General features: G+C 43.6%; 1 protein-coding gene and 1 pseudogene across 1 annotated transcript; one reads left to right on the top strand and one right to left on the bottom strand.

The window, feature by feature from the left end:
• Positions 1-19,023, bottom strand: part of LOC129327048 (zinc finger protein 208-like) — a 114,371-nt pseudogene that overhangs the window by 86,850 nt on the left and 8,498 nt on the right.
• Positions 9,195-17,774, top strand: LOC129327064 (zinc finger protein 883-like). Its single transcript, XM_054975486.1, has 6 exons — positions 9,195-9,534; positions 9,985-10,120; positions 10,256-10,350; positions 11,243-11,369; positions 13,097-13,219; positions 13,905-17,774. Exons 1-6 carry the CDS (start codon positions 9,421-9,423, stop codon positions 15,407-15,409), a joined length of 2,100 nt encoding a protein of 699 aa, XP_054831461.1. The 5' UTR covers positions 9,195-9,420; the 3' UTR covers positions 15,410-17,774.

The raw sequence follows: 19,023 nt of genomic DNA on the forward strand, positions 1-19,023 counted from the left end.
TTCTCAGTTGCATTTTTTTCAAGAAAGTAATTTGTATAAAACTATGCCCCTCTTGAGGTCTGTGCCCAAGGCGGCTGCCTAGTTGGTCTAATTGTAGCACCGGCCCTGTCTATAGTTATGGCAAAAAGAAATGGGGAAAGGGGACAGCGATGGTTGTTGTGGGTTTTCCGGGCTGTATTGCCGTGGTCTTGGCATTGTAGTTCCTGATGTTTCACCAGCAGCTGTGGCTGGCATCTTCAGAGTTGTAGCACCAAAAGATAGAGATCTCTCAGTGTCACCACTGATCTCTATCCTTTGGTGCTACACCTCTGAAGATGCCAGCCACAGCTGCTGGCGAAACGTCAGGAACTACAATGCCAAGACCACGGCAATACAGCCCGGAAAACCCACAACCATCATTCTCCGGCCGTGAAAGCCTTCGACAATACAAAGGGGACAGCCTTGTCTAGTTCCCCTTGCTATATGGATATCTATCAAATGTACATTGCTGGTCCTAACTGTAGCTTTTGTAGAAAGATAAAGAGCATTAATGGCATTTTAGAATTGGTCGCCAAAACCCATTTTTGAAGTAAAAGTTTTAGATATGGTATTTCCACTTAATTGAATGCCTTCTCTATATCAAAGGCCAGAAGTAATGCAGGGATTTTGTATGCTTCACAGAAATTAATTATAGTTAAAGTGTTACATGTATTGTCAATAAGATTCCTTATTGGCATAAAGCCAGTCTGGTCAAGGTGAATGTAATTGGTTATTTAAATTTAGACAATCTTTTGGCAAATATGCTGGTAAAGATCTTTTGGTCTTGATTCAGTAAGGGTATTGGTTGCGAAGATTTACTATTTGTAATATCGTTGTCCTTTTTTGGAGTAACTACTATTTCAGCCTCTGACCCAGATAGAGGGATGCTACCTCCTATCATAACAGAGTTGCATGTGGCAGTTAGTGGAGTTGAAAATAGGTGAATGTATTTTTTGTAAAAATTTGTCATGGAATCCATCCCTGTCTGAAGCTTTGTTATTCTTTTCAAGGATTTGATAGTGACTGTAACATCTTCTGTTGTGATTGGTTGGTCAAGATATTGTTTATGTTCTTGTGAGTTTTTTTGCAAATAATTTCCTGTGACGATAAATAATTTAAAATGTGATTAGTGTCAGGATTGTCTGATGTACAAATGGTTTGGTAGTATTTACAGAATTAGTTTGAGTTTTTCCTGGGTGCCTTTAATAGCTTGTATAGAATGTGAGGAGGTTTTTTCCTTTAATTTTCAAGCAAGTAAGTTTATAGATTGGGTGGCCTTTTTTGTGTTCATCTTCTAGTTTTCTTATTCTAGATATCATTTCATTTCTAATGTTTTCTTTTTGCTCTTCATGACAGGAGGCAATGGAGATTAATTTCCCTCTAAGTACCACTTCCATAGCATCCTACACGTGGATTTGAGGAATGCCACATAGTTTGTTTCTATTGTTTAATTTCTAAAGAGACTTCAGAAGAAATTTATTTGTTAAATAAAAGTGATTTATTTAGTTTTCAATTTGTTTGATGTCATTTATTCTCAGTGTACATTCTGTCCAAGCATAGTCTGTCCACAACTTGTCACCAATCCTTGATGTAAGAGTTTGACTAATTAATTTAGGAGATAAGAATATGTCATTTAAATATGTAATTTAGAAGATAAGAATATGTAATCAATCCTTGTGTATATATTGTGGATAGAAGAGAAGTATGTATAGTCTGTTACCAGTGGGTTTTGAAGATGTCACTAGATCAATAGATAAAGCCTAAGAGCCATTAATTGATCTTAGCAGCTTAGTAACTGTATTGTTAATTTTAATTGCTTTGACACAATAGGAAGTAAAATTTAAAAGTTCATTCAGAGAGGAGTGATACAAATGTTTACTGCTGCTGACACATTGATTTACCCATGCTGAACGAAAGCAGAATTGAAAGCCAAGAGAATCGTGCACTCTGCATGAAGACAGCTCGCCAGGTTGTTTTGATCTACAAGCAGCTCTCCACACTGAAAGCAGTGAAAGCAGCTTTCTCAGTAATCATGCTTTGCGGTATTATCCAATAAAATTTTTAAAGTTTGTATATGTACACTCACACATTATGCAATGCATTTATATTTTGTATCACTTTCATATTTATCAAAATACTTAATTTCACAGGTCAAGGGATGGCGTCATGGAAATATAAATAATAATAATAACTGTGCTTATATACCGCTCTTCTACACATATTAGTGCCTCACCCAGAGCAGTGAACAAGTTAGTGTTATTCTTATCCCCACAATGGAGCTGGGGCTGAGAGGAGTGGCTGACCCAAGGCCACCTACTGAGCTCATGTCAGTAGTGGGATTCAAACCAGTAGACTGCTGATTATGGTTTAGAACACATACTTAGTGAAACAGATGCAGTCTAAATAACGCTGTATGAACTTCACTGTAGTTCTTTTTCTAGTACGGTGTATAACTGGTGCTTCTTTATCTTTGACAGCCAATTAAAAATAGTGAACAGTATCAGATAAATGTTCTGTAATTGTTAGCAGAGACGAAGGATGACCTGGTCATGTAACTTTTCCTGTCATTTTTACTATCCATATCTCTTACCTTGCAGCTGGGCATAGTGGTACTTTTGGCTAGGTAGAATGTCACATGATTGGAAATAGTAAAAAATAATTAAATTATGATTGGTTTGATATTTATCTATGTTATCATATGAAAAGATCTTAGATTTCCGCATAAGATAATATATAAAAATGGTAATCCAAATAGCAGATCAGGGCTTTGGCCAAAAGAAATCTCATGAAGATCTAGGCAGGAAACTTATCCTTGTAATATGTGCTACGGTAACTTGAATGCATTTCATTGTTAATCTGACTGAGTTAGATTTCATTAAGAAATGTTAGGAAACTTAAATCTTGTGTTCATCTGTTCAATTTTTCTATGTTTTATTTAAATAATCATTTATATTTTGATACCTCACTTAATGAAAAAGACTAGCGTTTGTTAATGAAAGAAGCCATTAAACTCTTAGGAGAAGTCTGTCTCATGGTTGGGAGAGTGCAACAAAAACATCCATCCTGTTTATTTTGTACTGACAAATAGTTTCTCTAAAACAGAGAAACGTGTTTTCAGTTCTCACTTGAAGGTTTCAAGCTGCTCAAGATTTAAGATAAAACTACCGAGTAGTTAATACTTTTTATTTAATGATTAAAAGTTATGTTTAATATTTATGCCTAATATGATTATAGAAGCAATACTGTTTGAATTATATATATACTTATTTGAGTTGGATTGTTAGTAAAATTAAAATTTTATGAAATTTTTACCTTTTTATAACATTACAACATTGTACCACAAAAGTTTTAAGTTTTGCATGAAGAGGTTGCCAAAAATAAATATCCCCATCCCCATCCCGGCGGCGGGCGGCGGCGAAGGCGAAGGCGAAGGCGAAGGCGAAGATGAAATTTTATGAAATTTTTACCTTTTTATAACATTACAACATTGTACCACAAAAGTTTTAAGTTTTGCATGAAGAGGTTGCCAAAAATAAAGATCCCCATCCCCATCCCCATCCCCATCCCCATCCCCATCCCGGCGGCGGGCGGCGGGCGGCGGGCGGCGGGCGGGCAGGCGAAGGCGAAGGCGACAAAGACGACGACAAAGACGACGACAAAGACGACGACAAAGACAGCCAGGCCCCCGGGGGTCGCGGCTGCACCGCTCCCCCCGACGCCCCCCGCCCCGCCTCCGGCGGGCCGGGGGCCTCCCGGGGTCGCGGCTGCCCCCCTTCACCATTTCCTTATTCAAAAAAAGTCTAATATTGGGTGCTTGAAAGCAGGCCACATGCGAGGCCTTAGGTCCAAAACCAGAGCCTGGATCAGCACCAGCACATTTCCTCTTGTGGGCGACAGTCTCTGGAGTTCAGGGGTGTGTGATTTGGGGTGATCCAAAGATTATTTGGGGTTGTAGGGGGCTTATATTTTCACCAGTTCCATAGTCAAAGCCATGTGTAATAATGGGTGCTTGGAAGCAGGCCACATGTGAGGCCTGAGGTCCAGAACCAGAGACTGGATCAGTACCAGCACATGTCCTCTTGTGGGGGACAGTGTCTGGAGTTCAGATCTGTGTGATTTGGGGTAATCCAAAGATTATTTGGGGTTGCAGGGGGCTTATTTTTTCACCACTTCCTTATTCAAAAAGATGTCTAATACAGGGTACTTGGAGGGAGGCCTCATGCGAGGACTTAGGTCCAGAACCAGAGACTGGATCAGCACCAGCGCATGTCCTCTTGTAGGGGACAGTCTCTGGAGTTCAGGGGTGTGTGATTTGGGGTAATCCAAAGATTGTTTTGGGTTTCAGAGGGCTTATATTTTCACCACTTGCTTATTCAAAGCCATGTCTAATACAGGGTGCTTGGAGGGAGGCCACATTCGAGGACTTAGGTCCAGAACCAGAGACTGGATCAACACCGGCACATGTCCTCTTTGGGGGGACAGTCTCTGGAGTTCAGGGGTGTGTGATTTGGGGTGATCCAAAGATTATTTGGTGTTGCAGGAGGCTTATGTTTTCACCATTTGCTTATTCAAAAAATGTCTAATACTGGGTGCTTGGTGGCAGGCCACATGCAATGCCTGAGGTCCAGAACCAGAGACTGGATCAGCACCATCTCATGTCCTCTTGTGGGGGACAGTCTCTGGAGTTCGGATCTGTGTGATTTGGGGTGATCCAAAGTTTTTTCCTTGCTGCAGCTGCTGCCCCTTTCTTCTTATTGAATTGTTCTGGGGGATCCTATTTTGAAGCTGTTTACTCAAGATCTGGGTTTTGTAGGGTGACCCAGCATAGGTCCACTTAGAATGCTGAGTCTTGTGAATATGAAGGTGTATAATATGTGCCCCTGCAAACTTCATTTTGGAGTGTAGAGCTTTTCAGTTTTCCCACAATATTTTTCTTTGGCTTTGCGAATAACGAATAAGGAATAAGGAAGTGCGAATAAGGAACTGGGAATAAATAACCAACTTCATCTTCGTCCAAAATGGGCCTCTATGGAACCTGAAGCCACTTAAACCTCATCCAACCTCCAAAGGTACTGAGTTCAGATCCTGGACTTAAGTCCACTGCAGGGACTTCTTTATACATATCTGAGGAAGTGGCCAGTGCCTCACTAAGGCTCATATTGAAATAAATAATAATAATTACACTCAGTTTATATACCGCCCTTCAGAACAACTTAATGCCCACTCAGAGCAGTTTACGAAGTATGTCCTCATTATCCCCACAACAAAACACCCTGTGAGGTGGGTGGGGCTGAGAGAGCTCCAGAGAGCAGTGACTACCCCAAGTTCACCCAGCTGCCTTCGGCCTTCATTGTGCCAGGGGACTTTTGGTTTATTCTGCTGCAACAGACTAACACAGCTTTGCATTCTTCACAGTCTCCCCCATTGCCAGCCCCCCTGCTTTGGGTCTTGCATTGAAACCCCCCCCCCCAATCTGCCCCTCCAAGGTCCCTTGAGCTCACCCAATTCCCGCCCACCCATCCCCGCTGCAGCCTGAGAAACAAAGAAGGAAATCCTGCAAGGGAGAGGGGGGAGGACAGGAAATGACTTTCCCAACCCCACCCCAGCCCGCCATGGGTCCCTCTAGGCTTGCGGACTCTTGTTCCTTTAACTCTTGGAGAGATCTCCCCTAGTAAAAAAAAAACAAGGAGATAAAAAGAAAAGAGCCTCTCTGGGGGGGGGGGGGGGGAAATGTCTATTCCAATTTGCTTTGACACAACATCTTTCATGCACACTATGAGAGGTTTTTGACAGGAAATCAGCTCCACACAATGGGCAGCGCAGTGCCAGTTTCTCGTGCCTCAGCGTCCCTCTTGAGCATGGGGGTCTTCAAGCTCCCCCTGAGGTCCATAAAGGTCTCTCTGGGGTATCCTCTTCAACCCCCACCCCCCATTCAGTTCTGGGCAGTTCTGGCATCTTTCTGCAACGTTCTGCTCCAATGTCAGCAATATTTGCAGTACCAGATCGGTTAGGAACGAGGCTGCATGCATTGCTGGGGTGTTGCAGGACCCATGGGGGGGGATGTCGCATCACGACGGTTTTCTTGGTAGACTTTTTATGGGGAGGTTTGCCATTGCCTTCTCCACTCATCTACACTTTACCCCCAGGAAACTGGGTACTATAAATATAAATATATCCGTATACAATATCCTCCAATACATCCAGTCCGCATAATAAATAATATAAACACAGTATCAAAACACATTCATGGATGCATGCGTATGGCCATTAGTCCAAATTAGGAATAACTGTTCTTTTCTTCTCTTGCAGAGATGCCAGGTCGAAGTCTTAAGGGGACAAACACCATCCTTGGAAGACAAGCAGGTAGATGTCAGACCAACTTGCCGCCTTAACAATAATGTTCTTTGCATTCTTTTTACAGGTCAGATACTGCAAATGGGTATTTCATGCATTTCATTACCATGAAATCATTGAATTTTCAATCAGCACACAAATAATTATAATGTTCTCACTTACTTCTTCATGAGATTTCATGATTGGTTTTAGATTTTGTTAAATTATTCGGACTTTCAATCATGTGACATTCTACTTTGCCAAAAAGTCACACTATGTCCAGCTGCAGGATAACCTATATAAATCATTAAAGATAACAGGAAAAGTTAAGTGAACAGATCGTCATTGGTCCATTCTAACAGCTAGAGAAACATTTTTCTGCTAATGCCCACTCTTTTTAATTGAGAAAAAACCAATGAACACCATGCTGTGAAACTGGCAAATAATGCAAAGTTTGTTCTTACAATGCTTAACAAATTAAAGTGTGGCGTGTACAGGCAGATATACAATCAAATGAAAGTCATTCTCAATATACAGGAAACTTTCTTCCCACTGTTTCAGTCTTTCATCTTCTGTAATGCTGTTAACACAAGACCTACGCACATCCGGTTATATCATGCGTTTCAGTGCCTTCCTCAGAAAAAGGGACAGCATAGGTGGAGTGTGTGTCTGTATGCAAGCTAGGGAGATGAAGAAGAGGAAGTAAGTTTCTTGATAGTATGAGTCCACACATACAAGGGATAGCATCAGATAGAGCAGTTATAGTGTGTCTTCCTCTATAAGTCCCCTCTGTAACCAGAGACCAGGAAAAAGGGACAGCATACAAGTCCTTCAGTTCTTACACTGCCTTGCAGGAGAGAATGCAACATGGACGCTGAGATGTTTACACCTGGCAAATCCCAGTTAAGGTGGGGGGGAACCAAATGTCTTAAAGAACTGACATCCAGATGGCGCGACACATTAGAATTGGGGGGCGGGGACAAAAGAACATACTTGTGCACAGAATGCATAAATAACTCATGGAACTCCCTGCCACATGATATAATTAAGGACACTAGCTGTAAGAGACTTTGAAAAAGTATTGGAAATTGTATGGCGGGAAGGTCTATTAGGCACAGTGGCTGTACAGAACCTTCCTCCTTGTTTGGAGGCAATATATACCTCTACTAGTTTTTTTTGGGGGGGTGCTGTCCCCCATGTTCCTGGGGAATTAGACTGAAGACTTACTGAAGCAGAGGGCTGCACCATGTCATTTTCAACCCTTCAGATACTTGAAGAGGTCCAGAAGTGGACAATTCTACTGGGGAAACTGGAAGCTTCGCTCTAGGTAGACGCACTGATCCGTTTGAGAAGTGAGTGACTTTGGACACTGCATCAGAAATGCTTCCTATCATATTGGCCACTTGGGAAGGAAAAGAACCCAGGAAAATCCTGTGAAGGACCGCCCCCCAAGACCCTGGAGAGCCACTGCCAGTAAGAATCAACGATGCTGACCTTCTTGGGCCTGATTTAACTACTTCATTTATTCTCCGTCTTTCTCTGTAAAATGGTCTAGATAATTTTCTTCTCCTCAGTTTTGTTTTCACAACAACCCTGTGAAGTAGATTAAGCAAAGAGTTTGTGACTAGCCAAGGTCACCCAGCGAGGTTCCACAACAGAAGGGCGTGGGATTCAAACTGGGGTGTTGCACATCCTAGTCCAACACCATGACCATGATACCACACTAGCTCTCCCTTTAATGTAGTATAAGGCAGATTCAGAGGTTCTTCAGAAGGAGAATCCATGCAGTACATGCTTAATTGGATCCTGAGTTTGGAGACCAGCAGAGAAACTTATTGGGAGGCAGGGGCACTCCGGCAGGCCGGGTACCAGCTGGAAGTGGGCAACTGTAGTGGTGGTATAGGCTTGTGGGTCTCTCACTGACTCTTACCAGCCCCCTCTAAACTCCACTAGCCATCTGCTTCAACTATCCGTTCTTAGAACCATAGAATCATAGGGTTGGAAGGGTCATCCGGGGTCATCTAGTCTAACCCCCTGCACAATGTATTGTCGAAGGCTTTCACGGCCGGAGAACGATGGCTGTTGTGGGTTTTCCGGGCTGTATTGCCGTGGTCTTGGCACCCCTGCACAATGCTGGAAATGAATCTTCCGAAAGGATTTTAAAAATCACGCCCCAAATGCACCTTCAACGCGCTGGTTACTGCAAGCTCCAAACTACGACTTCTAAAAGGAATTCAAAAAGCCTATTTTGCAGATGGGGGGGGGGGATGGGAGAAATGTGAGCCAGGAAGCTGCACCCATTAGACATCCCCCTTGCACCCTCTCTAGGAAGCAAAGTTCCGCTGATTTAACTATTTGCTGACCTTTGCATGGATTACTGAAATCGGGTATCGGGACAAGCTGCTATTGAATTCCCCTATAACGCACGCCTGGACGCCGGCAGCTTGACCACGGCGGGGGCATCCCAAGGCGCGCTTACACGGGAGCAAGCCCCATTGTAAATCTCAGGGCGAAAATACCGGGCTGTGCTCGGCGCTGAAAGCCGCCGTTTCTCCGCAGGGCCAGCGTCCTCCTAAGGCTGCCCGGGGAAAGGGGGGGGGGGGATCAGCAAGCGGGCTGAGCGCCAGCGAGCGTCCCGTTGCCACGCAGTTCGCGGCAAGCTTCAGCCGCCTCCAAGGGTCTGCGGACGACGCCTGTTGGTGCGCTCATGGTTAACTGCAAGGCAGGAAAGCTCCGGCCCCCAGAGAGACAGGAAAAGCGGAGGCGCCTTCCTAGGGAAGGGGGAAAGTCCGACGGCCCGCCCTGCCTTGGAGGAGAAAGAATGGCTCTTTTTAGATGAGCGCACAAAAGCGCTTTGCGTTGCAACGGACGCGATCCGGGTTCAATTGCGCTCCTCCCAAAGCGGCTGCGCTCTTGGAGGCGTTGCGCGCTCGGGGCTTAAGGGGATTCCGCGCACGTCCCCCGTGCAAACTGGTCCCCTTCCTGTGAATTGCGGACATCGTTTCCCCGGCTGGGTTCTGCAACCTGAGCACCGCTGGCTGAAGCAGCTCTGGTTCTCCTCCCTAGCAGATGGAGCGCATCCTGCCCGCGAAGATGGAGAGCAGGCTTAGAGAAGGCGGGCCGGAGACTGTCCATCCCCGGGTGGACAGTTTCCTCCTGAGCCAGGCAGTGGATGAGCAGCAGGTGAGAGCGCATGGTGCGGGTAGTTCCGCAGGAGTGCAGGTGGGAGTCTGTCCTTGAAGCATCTCCGCCTAGTGATGTGCAGATGTGCATTGATACTCCCTTTAGCCTCTTCCCCCAGCTCAAGAGCAGAGCCCCACTTTTTGGGTGTTCTTCTGAGTTCACTGTCCTCATCTGATTGATTCTGATTGTGGTTGGGGGTTTGGGGGAGGTGGAGCATAGAGCACTGGACAAGGATGTGGGTTCCCTACCCAAATGGGGCAACCCTTAGGCAGCCATGCTCTCTCAGCCTAACCTACCTCACAGGGTTGTTGTGAGGATGAAATAGAGGAAGGGTGTGTTCTGACCTCCTGGGAGCAAAGGTGGGATAAACATGTGTTAGACCAAGGGACAGAATCTCTCCTTTAACCCACTTTGTTCCTTTTCTCCTTGTTCCATGCGTGGTCCTCACAGCCATTTCAGATACATGGGATGTTCACAGATGTGGTTCCCGATTCCCTCATGGTAGAAAAGACTCCATCTAAAGCCTGTCGGAGTTCTCTGGTCAGCAGCATCGCACCTGAGGGTCTGATTCTTGATACCACACCGGGTAAGGACACCTTGTGCTTGAATCACAGCGATGCTGCCAGGATCAGTTTTGCCTAGAAAATATATTGCTGTTTTTTAAATATCCCCTGGCCTTGCATTGGAAAGAGTTGACACTGCTTCTCTTTTTCTCTCCCAGATGTCAAAAAGACGCTGCTTTCTGAGTCACCTACTCTTTGTGGTGGAGCACAACCAGCCACTACGCAGCCGGATCCGGTGGGAGAGAATCCTCGGGTAGCCTGTTCAGGAGGCATTTTGGGTGCTGCTGACTTTTGGGTTCTGGAGAACTTATTTATTTGTTCTGGCATCACGCACTATAAGTGTACAGCAGGCTTTGTGTGTAAAACTAAACAAATGTGAAAGCTGGTGTGGCATAAGATGTAAGGGGTTATGCTTGAAGTAAAAGGATCTGGCTGCTGTTGTATAGCAGTTAAATGGCTGAGCTATGAGTCAGCACCCTGGTGGTTCAGATCCCACTCCTGCCATGAGTTCAGCAGACAGCCTTGGGTAAGCTCTCAGCCCCAGCTCCCCAGCTGCATTGTGGGTATGATAATAAGACTGATTTTGTTCACCACTCTGAGCGTGGCACTAATTTGTCCAGAAGGTGGTACGTAAGCACACTGTTGTTATTGTTATATCATTATTCCAGTCCCTACTGAGCTAGGCTGTTGAGTGCCAGTAGCATTGAGTTAGCTTACCCTCCCTCGCAAGATGTTGTGAAGATGAATTTTGTCCTCCAGAAGTTAAATTCTCTTGTCTTTTTGAAGGAAACATGGCAAGGTAGAGTTATCAGCATTCCTTTCTGTGTATGCAAAAGAGTAATGTCCTGTTTATTTGAGTCCTGAATCTCAGCAGTCAACTTTACAGGCTAAGCACTACCGACTTACCCCTGTAGGTTTTCAGTCAGTTTTACGCTGCAGAGAGGGTGGTTTCTCAATTGTCCCTCTCCACTTGCGTTATACAAAGCAGCAGGGAGAAGGCACAGATCTCTTTCAGTTCCTTACCTGGAGTGTTTGAGGAAAATGCCTCCTTATTCCTGCCGACCTTCCCTTCAGGTGGTTAGTGAATTTCTGCACCCTCTCTAGGATTTTCAGTCAACAAGGGAATGTTTTCCTTCTTCGTTCAGGGCCTGGTGTCGTTTGAGGAAGTGGCCGTGTGCTTCACAAAGGAGGAGTGGGCCCTGCTGGATCCAGACCAAAGAGCTTTGTACAAGGAAGTCATGTGGGAGAATTATGAGAATGTGGCCTCTCTGGGTAAGGATCCTTTTGCCTTTAATATGATCAGATGTCCAAACGCCTTGACTCCCTTTTTATTCCCTTTGCTGAAGGTAAGCACATTCCTGAGAAGACAGTAGAAGGCCTGGGTACCCCTGCTCAGCTTGTCTTAATTTTATTTCCTTAACTGGGCAAGATCCAGTTTTTTGTTTTTGGCAATCTCACCTATTAGCCTTGTTTCAGAGTTTAACAGGAGATCCCAGACAGGGATGGGGTCTCAGAGGAAACTTTCATCTTGGAAGGGACTGAATTTAAGAGGCTGCTACAAACCATGATGTGTTCTTTTCCACAACAATGTCTCTAGCCTGCATTTCTGTTTGTGCCTGTTGCATATAGCCCCAGTGCAGACACAAGAGCCCTTCTTAACAAAAGGAGATATGGTTATCTGGACTATTTCCCATTTAATCTTGCTAGCAAGAAGGGGAGCTGTTCCTGTTCAAATGCATATTCTGTCAGTTAAAGGACTGGATTCAAGAGAGGCCTGTTTGAAATAATTTATTTACAGGAAGATGAGCACATAAAAGCAAGTTTCTGGAAAGGCAGCTCATACATTTTCTAAACAAATAAACAATGAAATGAATGCTCCAGCCAAATGTTTGCGTCTTGTGAATAATAAATAACTGCTTTTATATACCACTCTTCTAGACAGAGTAGTGTCTCACCCAGAGTAGTGAAAAAGTTGGTATTATTATTATTATCCCCACAGTGGAGCTGAGGAGCTGGGGCTGAGAGGAGTGGCTGACCCAAGGCTCTCCTACGCTCTGTTTTTTCTTATTCTCATTATTCAGAGCCCACTTCATATATTCGGACCTGACCCAATAAGTGTATTCCACTCTTTCAGTGGCCTTCTAGCTTTGATACTCAGGGGATTCACAGTAAAATAAAAATGTTTCTTGGTGCTGTCAAGGAATGGGAAGCAGAAGAACTCAAAAGGCAAGAAAGGTATCAAAGCCACAACTAGAGCCAGTTTGGTGTAGTGGTTAAGAGCGTGGGACTCTAATCTGGAGAGCCGGGTTTGATTCCTCACGCCTCCACTTGAAGCCAGCTGGGTGACCTTGGGCTAGTCATGGCTCTCTGGAGCTCTCTCAGCCCCACCCACCTCACAGGGTGTTTGTTGTTGTGGGGATAATAATGACATACTTTGTAAATCGCTCTTAGTGGGCATGAAGTTGTCCTGAAGTGTGGTATATAAATCGAATGTTATTATTATTGACTGACAGTCAGAGGTCTCCAGATTAGTATGTCTCCATTGCAAGTGAACAGCAGACAAATATCTGCAGTTTCCTGATTTAATCTCTGCTCCCCTACTTCCTAGCCCTGACCTGGATAGCCCAGGTGACCTTGATCTCTTCACATCTCAGAAGCTATGCAGGGTCAGCCTTGGTTAGTAATTGGATGGGAGACCTCCAACGGAGACCAGGGTTGCAGAGGCAGGCAATGGCAAAACATCTTTGTTAGTATCTTGCCACAAAACCCCCACCAGGGGTCACCATAAGTCAGCTATGACTTGAGGTCACATTCTTTCTCTCTCTCCCTCCCTCCCTCTTGCTACTTCCCTTTGCAGGAGTTAAATACAAAGCTCTCATGGTCCTTTCTTCTGCTATTTGAGGGGGGTGGGGAAAGGGTGGGACAGCCACTCTGGGAGTGTTTGAGGGGCTGCCAAAGGTGGAGGTAACTCATGCAGCTTTGATTCTCTCTCTCCCTAGCCCTTGCAGGAAATCTTATGATTCCCAAACCTGACCTCATCTCCTGGCTAGAAGAAGGTGGAAGAGAGGAGGAAGGAGGCGAGCCACTTGCCCAGGGCTTCAGCAAAGGGGAGAAAAAAGCTGGTAGGTGCTGAGTTTTGGAGACTCCATTTATTGCCTCAGATTTCTGAGATTTCTTCAGCAGACTGGTGGATTAATTTATTTATGTTAATAACTCCTATTATGTTTTCTTTGCCCAAGGCACTTGAGGAAGCTTACAGACTATTGTAAAACAATAATAACATAACATCAGTGGTGTTTTTACAAAATTATTTTAGAGATCCTGGATATTCAAATATGACCTTTAGATGGCACTGATATAATTTATTTAGCTCCTCCTAACCTCTTGAGGCCTCGTGAGTTACATACTTCACGGCCATGCCTTTTCTTATTCTGAACTTGGCCGAAGAGGTACTCTCCTATCTATTTTGGTTGGGACTGTCTGGGAAATGGAGACTTTGGCCAGATCTAGAAATCTAGAGGCAAGGTGGGGACAGATCTTGGAATAGATGACATTGCTTTAGACTGCAGGGGAAGGATCTGAGTTTTGTATGCTCCCTTTTATGTAAAAGAGCGAGAGAACACAAAATCCTTCCCTCGACAAAAAGGGCTGAGCTAGATACTTTCTCCTCCCAGTGGTCCTGTGTTTTTTTAATGTTGTGAATGTACAAAGTATCCCCCCACCAAATTCGAAGTAGGCCAGCCCGCTCTAAAACTTCCATCTTGCCACATGAATGATGCTCATGTTTCTTTCTTCTCTTTATCCTAGCAGGTGCTGTTTGGGACAGCCAGGGCGAGCCAAGTTGGGCATCATTGGAAGAAACTAGATGGGAGGAGCAGGGAGTGGGAATGCAAGCAGAGCAGGAAAGGGTGAATGGATTATCTGCTTCTCAGGGTGACAGCTTCTGTGACATCGCAATTCAAGAAACAGTGGACCAAGGGAAGAAAAGGAGGCAGTGCCCTGTGTGTGGGAAAAGCTTCAGTTGGAAATCCAGTCTAAGTTCTCATTGGAAAATCCATGCAGGGGAGAAACCATATAAATGCCCAGAATGTGGGAAAACCTTTATCTGGAACTACAGTCTCATGTCTCATCGGAGAATCCACACAGGGGAGAAACCATACTCATGCCTGGAGTGTGGAAAGAGCTTTAGTCGGAGAGAGAAACTTACTAGGCATTATAGAATCCACACAGGGGAGAAACCATATAAATGCTCAGAGTGTGGAAAGAGTTTCCGTTGGAAAGAAAGACTTACTAGACACCTCAGAATCCATACGGGGGAGAAACCATATATATGCTCTGTATGTGGGAAAAGCTTCAATTGGAGTCATAACCTTATATCTCATCTGAGAATTCACACAGGAGAGAAACCATTTGCCTGTTTGGAGTGCGGGAAGAACTTCAGTCAGAGAACAACCCTTACTTCCCATCAGAGAGTCCACTCAGGGGAAAAACCATATAAATGCTCAGTGTGTGGAAAAGGCTTCAAACAGAAAACAGATCTAACTTCCCATGAAAGAATTCATGCAGGGGAAAAACCGTATCAGTGCTCAGAATGTGGGAAAGGCTTCAATCGGAGCACACATTTAGCTTCGCATCAAAAAATCCACACAGGAGAGAAACCATATACGTGCTCTGAGTGTGGAAAGAGTTTCAGTCGAAGCGCAAACCTTACTTATCACCAAAGAATTCACACAGGGGAAAAACCATATATATGTCTTGAGTGTGGAATGAGCTTCAGTGTGAACACAAGTCTGACCTTACATCAAAGTGTTCACACTGGGAAGAAACCTTACATATGTTTGGAGTGTGGAAAGAGTTTTGTTTGTTCTGCACGCCTCACTAGTCATCAGAGACTGCACACGGGGGAAAAACCATTTATATGCCTGGAATGTGGGAAGAGTTTCAGTCGGAGCACAAACCTCACTTCTCATCAGCGACTGCACACAGGGGAAAAACCATTCATATGCTTAGACTGCGGGAAAAGCTTCAGTCGGAGTGCAAACCTACTTAGACATCAAAGAACTCACACGGGGGAGAAACCGTTTAAATGTTTGGAGTGTGGAAAAAGCTTCAGCCATAGTGAAACACTTACTTTGCATAGGAGAATCCACACTGGGGAGAGACCATTTAAATGCCTGGAGTGTGGAAAGAGTTTCAGTCGGAGCACACATCTGAACTCTCATCTAAGAATTCACACAGGGGAGAAACGTGCAGTACTAGGCAAAGCCGCATCTATTGACTTTCTAGAAGATAGCTATCTTAGCCTATTGTAGAGGAAAACTCAAGCAACAAAGATGACTGCTTTCTCCCCTCACCCCCAAACACGTTGTGTGAACTAGTAATTTGATAGTGTTTTTAAAAAGTGCTTTGCACTTCTTACCTAGATTTAGGGATAGGGGGCAAGATCGGAACACTGGCATGGAAGTTTCCTTGTTTGTCTCCCATCTACTAGCATGCTATCAGGATACTGCTCCATTAAGAGAGAGTTTATGTACAGCAGACAAATCAATCCCTTGCCAATATGTTGCCTTGCTGAGAGATTCTATGCACCAGTGTGCGGTGACGTTCTTCTGCACTGATATTGTCCGCATTCGTTTCTTTCATCTTCTCACCATGAGGGTTTTTCGTGACCTCCATCCACTGGGCTCAAATCTTGTTGGGTACTGGTGGCCCCCATCTAATGTTTGAGTTGATCAGGAATTTTGTATTTCATTTGGAATCACAATCGGTTTTGTTAGGATTCCAGTTTCAGTAGTTTTGACTTGTCGTTTCTATATTACACACAGCAAAGCTTTTTAAAAATGGGGCAGAGTTGCTTTGTTCCTTATATATATGCCCATTCTATATAACTTATTTTGTAAGTCACTGGTGCAAGTTACTTTGGAAGCTTTCTTTCTTTCTTTCTTTCTTTCTTTCTTTCTTTCTTTCTTTCTTTCTTTCTTTCTTTCTTTCTTTCTTTCTTTCTTTCTTTCTTTCTTTCTTTCTTTCTTTCTTTCTTTCTTTCTTTCTCAACTCTCTATGTCTTAAATCCATTCTTAACTCTACAAACCACCTAGGTCAGGCTCTTGTAATTTAAACACAAGAAACTTGCTATTGGTTAACTTCCAACAAGAGGAAAATGGAAATTGAGACAAATCATCTACATCTTGAAGATGCAAAAGGAAATGTGGGCCAAGTGGACAGAGATGAGGTGACAGGGGTCTCTGAGCCAGAGGAGGGGAGGATTCTCTAAGCAGCAGGTCCATTTTCAAAGGCCTGCAAGGGAGAAGATTCTCCAGGCCAGGAGGAATATGGAAAAAGTAAAGGTAGCCATGCTTTGTTTAAAGATCTTGCAATTCTGTTACCCAGAAAAAGTGCAGCAGAACGTAGCTTCCTGAAAATCTTAGCTTTCGTTTAAAAACAAATACAAGAAGAAAGTAAGGGAGGATTATTGATAGAGGTGAAGAGGGAGGAACACTTTTTCTAAGAGCGGAACTACAAGTGACAAAAGGCATAGGTCGGACATTTGTCAGCTTCCCTCAAGTTTTGATGGGAAATGTAGGCAGCTTGGCGGAATGTTGGACAAGTGACAGTTGAAAAGTCCATTGGACAGCAGTCAGAGAGCCAAGCTGCAAGGCTAGGATGCCTACATTTCCCATCAAAACTTGAGGGAAGCTGACAAGTGTCCAACCTGTGCCTTTGTCAATTGTAGTTCCGCTCTAACTTAAGGGGAAGAGTTTTTTGTTTTTTTGGTTCAGAGATGCTTAGAAGGTTTCAAGTGCAGAAAAGCTACTGTGCTTGAAATAAATGTGGATATTTACCAAAGGAGGATTTTTTCCCCTTAGCCTGTATTCCCACAAAACCTTTTGTATGTAAGTTGAAAACCTAGACAATGGCCTTTAAGCCAGTTTGGTGTGAGAGCCAGTTTGGTGTAGTGGTTAAGAGTGCAGGACTCTAACCTGGAGAACCAGGTTTGATTCCCCTCCACTTGAAGCCAGCTGGGTGACCTTGGGTCAGTCACAGCTTCTAGGAGCTCTGTCAGCCCCACCCACTTCACAGGGTGATTGTTGTTGTTGTGGGGATAACAGTAACATACTTTGTAAACTGCTCTGAGTGAGTGTTATATAAATCAAATATTATTATTATAATCTTCTCTTAATTATTTTATTTACAGCATGCATCTCATGTTGAGACTCAAGGTGGATTATGCAGCATGAGGCAAAGCAGTTAAATAGCATGAGAAAACTAACAAACAGTGCAATAAAGCAAGGGTCTTAATTGGGGTTGTAATTCTATGCTTCAGAATTTGGGATTAAGCTTTGTGGAAGCCACTGATTGCATGTACTTCCTCCTTTTCTATCCTGACACTGAAAACAAGGATGAAGTAGTCTGGGAAACTCATCTCTTATATTTCATGAAACATTTCATCTAAGAGATCTGTGTGACCCTGAGGCTAGCGTGTTACGTGCTGTAGAATGGTCATGAAATAAAACAAAAAGTAAGATTGGACAGCGGTCCATTGAAGCATGTTTTGGTACTTTTGGGATCCTAAACATCCAGGGTACATCATTAGATTGCGTAAACATGAATGTGACCATCTGGGTTGAGCTGAATTACTGTCACAGAGGAACGTCGCTGTTGATTAAAACAAAGAACTGAATTTAGAGTGTTTTGGCTGCTTTCTCTGATGTTAAGTGCTGACAAGTTTTCTCTCTTTGAACACATGAAGCTAATTTATATTCAATCAAACCATTGGTCCATTAAGTTCACTATTGTCTCCTCAGATTGGCAGCAGCTCTCCAGCATCTCAGATGTCTTTTACAGTATTTTTTTAACTGGATTCTTTTCACTGGAGATACAAGGATTGAATCTGGGAGCTTCTGCATGCCAAGCAGCTTCCCTACTGCTGAGCCATGGACCTTCTCCTTATTTATCTCAATCTCCTCCTCTTGTTATGAGGAGTTGTTTGAGAGTGTTAATACATATGTAACAATGTTATACTTTGGTCATATAATGAGAAGGTAAGACTCACTAGAAAAGAAAGTAATGGTAGGAAAAGTTGAAAGCAGTAGGAAAAGGGGAAGATACGCTATGATGTGGATTGACTCCATAAAGGAAGCCAAAACTTTCAGTTTGCAAAACCTAAGCAAGGCAGTCAGTGATAGGATGTTTTGCAGGTCAATTAACTCATAGAGTTGCTGGAAGTCAGAAGTAACTTGACAGCACATAACGCATGCAATCTTGTTGAGCTGTTTCTTCTTTACTTGTAGGCAAATGTATTTATCTGTTCCACTGCTTTTGCGTTGCTAATTTTAGGCATTGCTATTTCAAGTTCTGCATGATTTACAGGATCAGGTCCCATATCTGTCTTGCCAGAGTTCTGAACCCATTGCAGGATGGTGGCCTCTTCAAATTTTTGGTATAGCTTTATATGGAGTCAAAGTATGCCATGATGACTTGGGGGCGGGGGGCGGAGGGAATCCTATTTTGTGTTCAAGTTATTGGCATATTTCAGCAATTCAGGTTATTATAGGACAGACAAATTAAAAAGTTACTGCATTACAAATACAATTATAACTTATTTCTGCGATAACCTTTGACACAACTTCAAAGCAGCATGGAGAAACTTAGCCACTATCTCGGTGACATCAGGAAAGAAATCATTCAACAGTCTATAAACTTTGAGCAAGTCAGGACAATCCATCATACTAGCTAGAACAGATTTTAAATATGTGTGATGTATATCAGCATACAAATGACAATGCAGGAGAACATGTGTTTATGACACACCTTAATGGATTTTATAGATCTAAAGTGGAAGGACATTGATTGTATAAACATTCTTAGATGAGCTTCTAGATACATGTCATCATAATATCAGACACTGCTTTGAATAAATCTTCAGATC

This window comes from Eublepharis macularius, chromosome 4, assembly GCF_028583425.1.
Source record: "Eublepharis macularius isolate TG4126 chromosome 4, MPM_Emac_v1.0, whole genome shotgun sequence".
Lineage (NCBI taxonomy): Eukaryota > Metazoa > Chordata > Lepidosauria > Squamata > Eublepharidae > Eublepharis > Eublepharis macularius.

What these genes read in the sequence shown, in the direction of transcription:
- LOC129327064 (XM_054975486.1), top strand. Translation starts at nt 9,421, where the DNA reads ATGGAGCGCATCCTGCCCGCGAAGATGGAGAGCAGGCTTAGAGAAGGC. An exon ending in GATTCTTGATACCACACCGG is followed by an intron (nt 10,121 to 10,255) that starts GTAAGGACACCT and finishes TTTCTCTCCCAG; the next exon opens with ATGTCAAAAAGACGCTGCTT. An exon ending in CGGTGGGAGAGAATCCTCGG is followed by an intron (nt 10,351 to 11,242) that starts GTAGCCTGTTCA and finishes TTCTTCGTTCAG; the next exon opens with GGCCTGGTGTCGTTTGAGGA.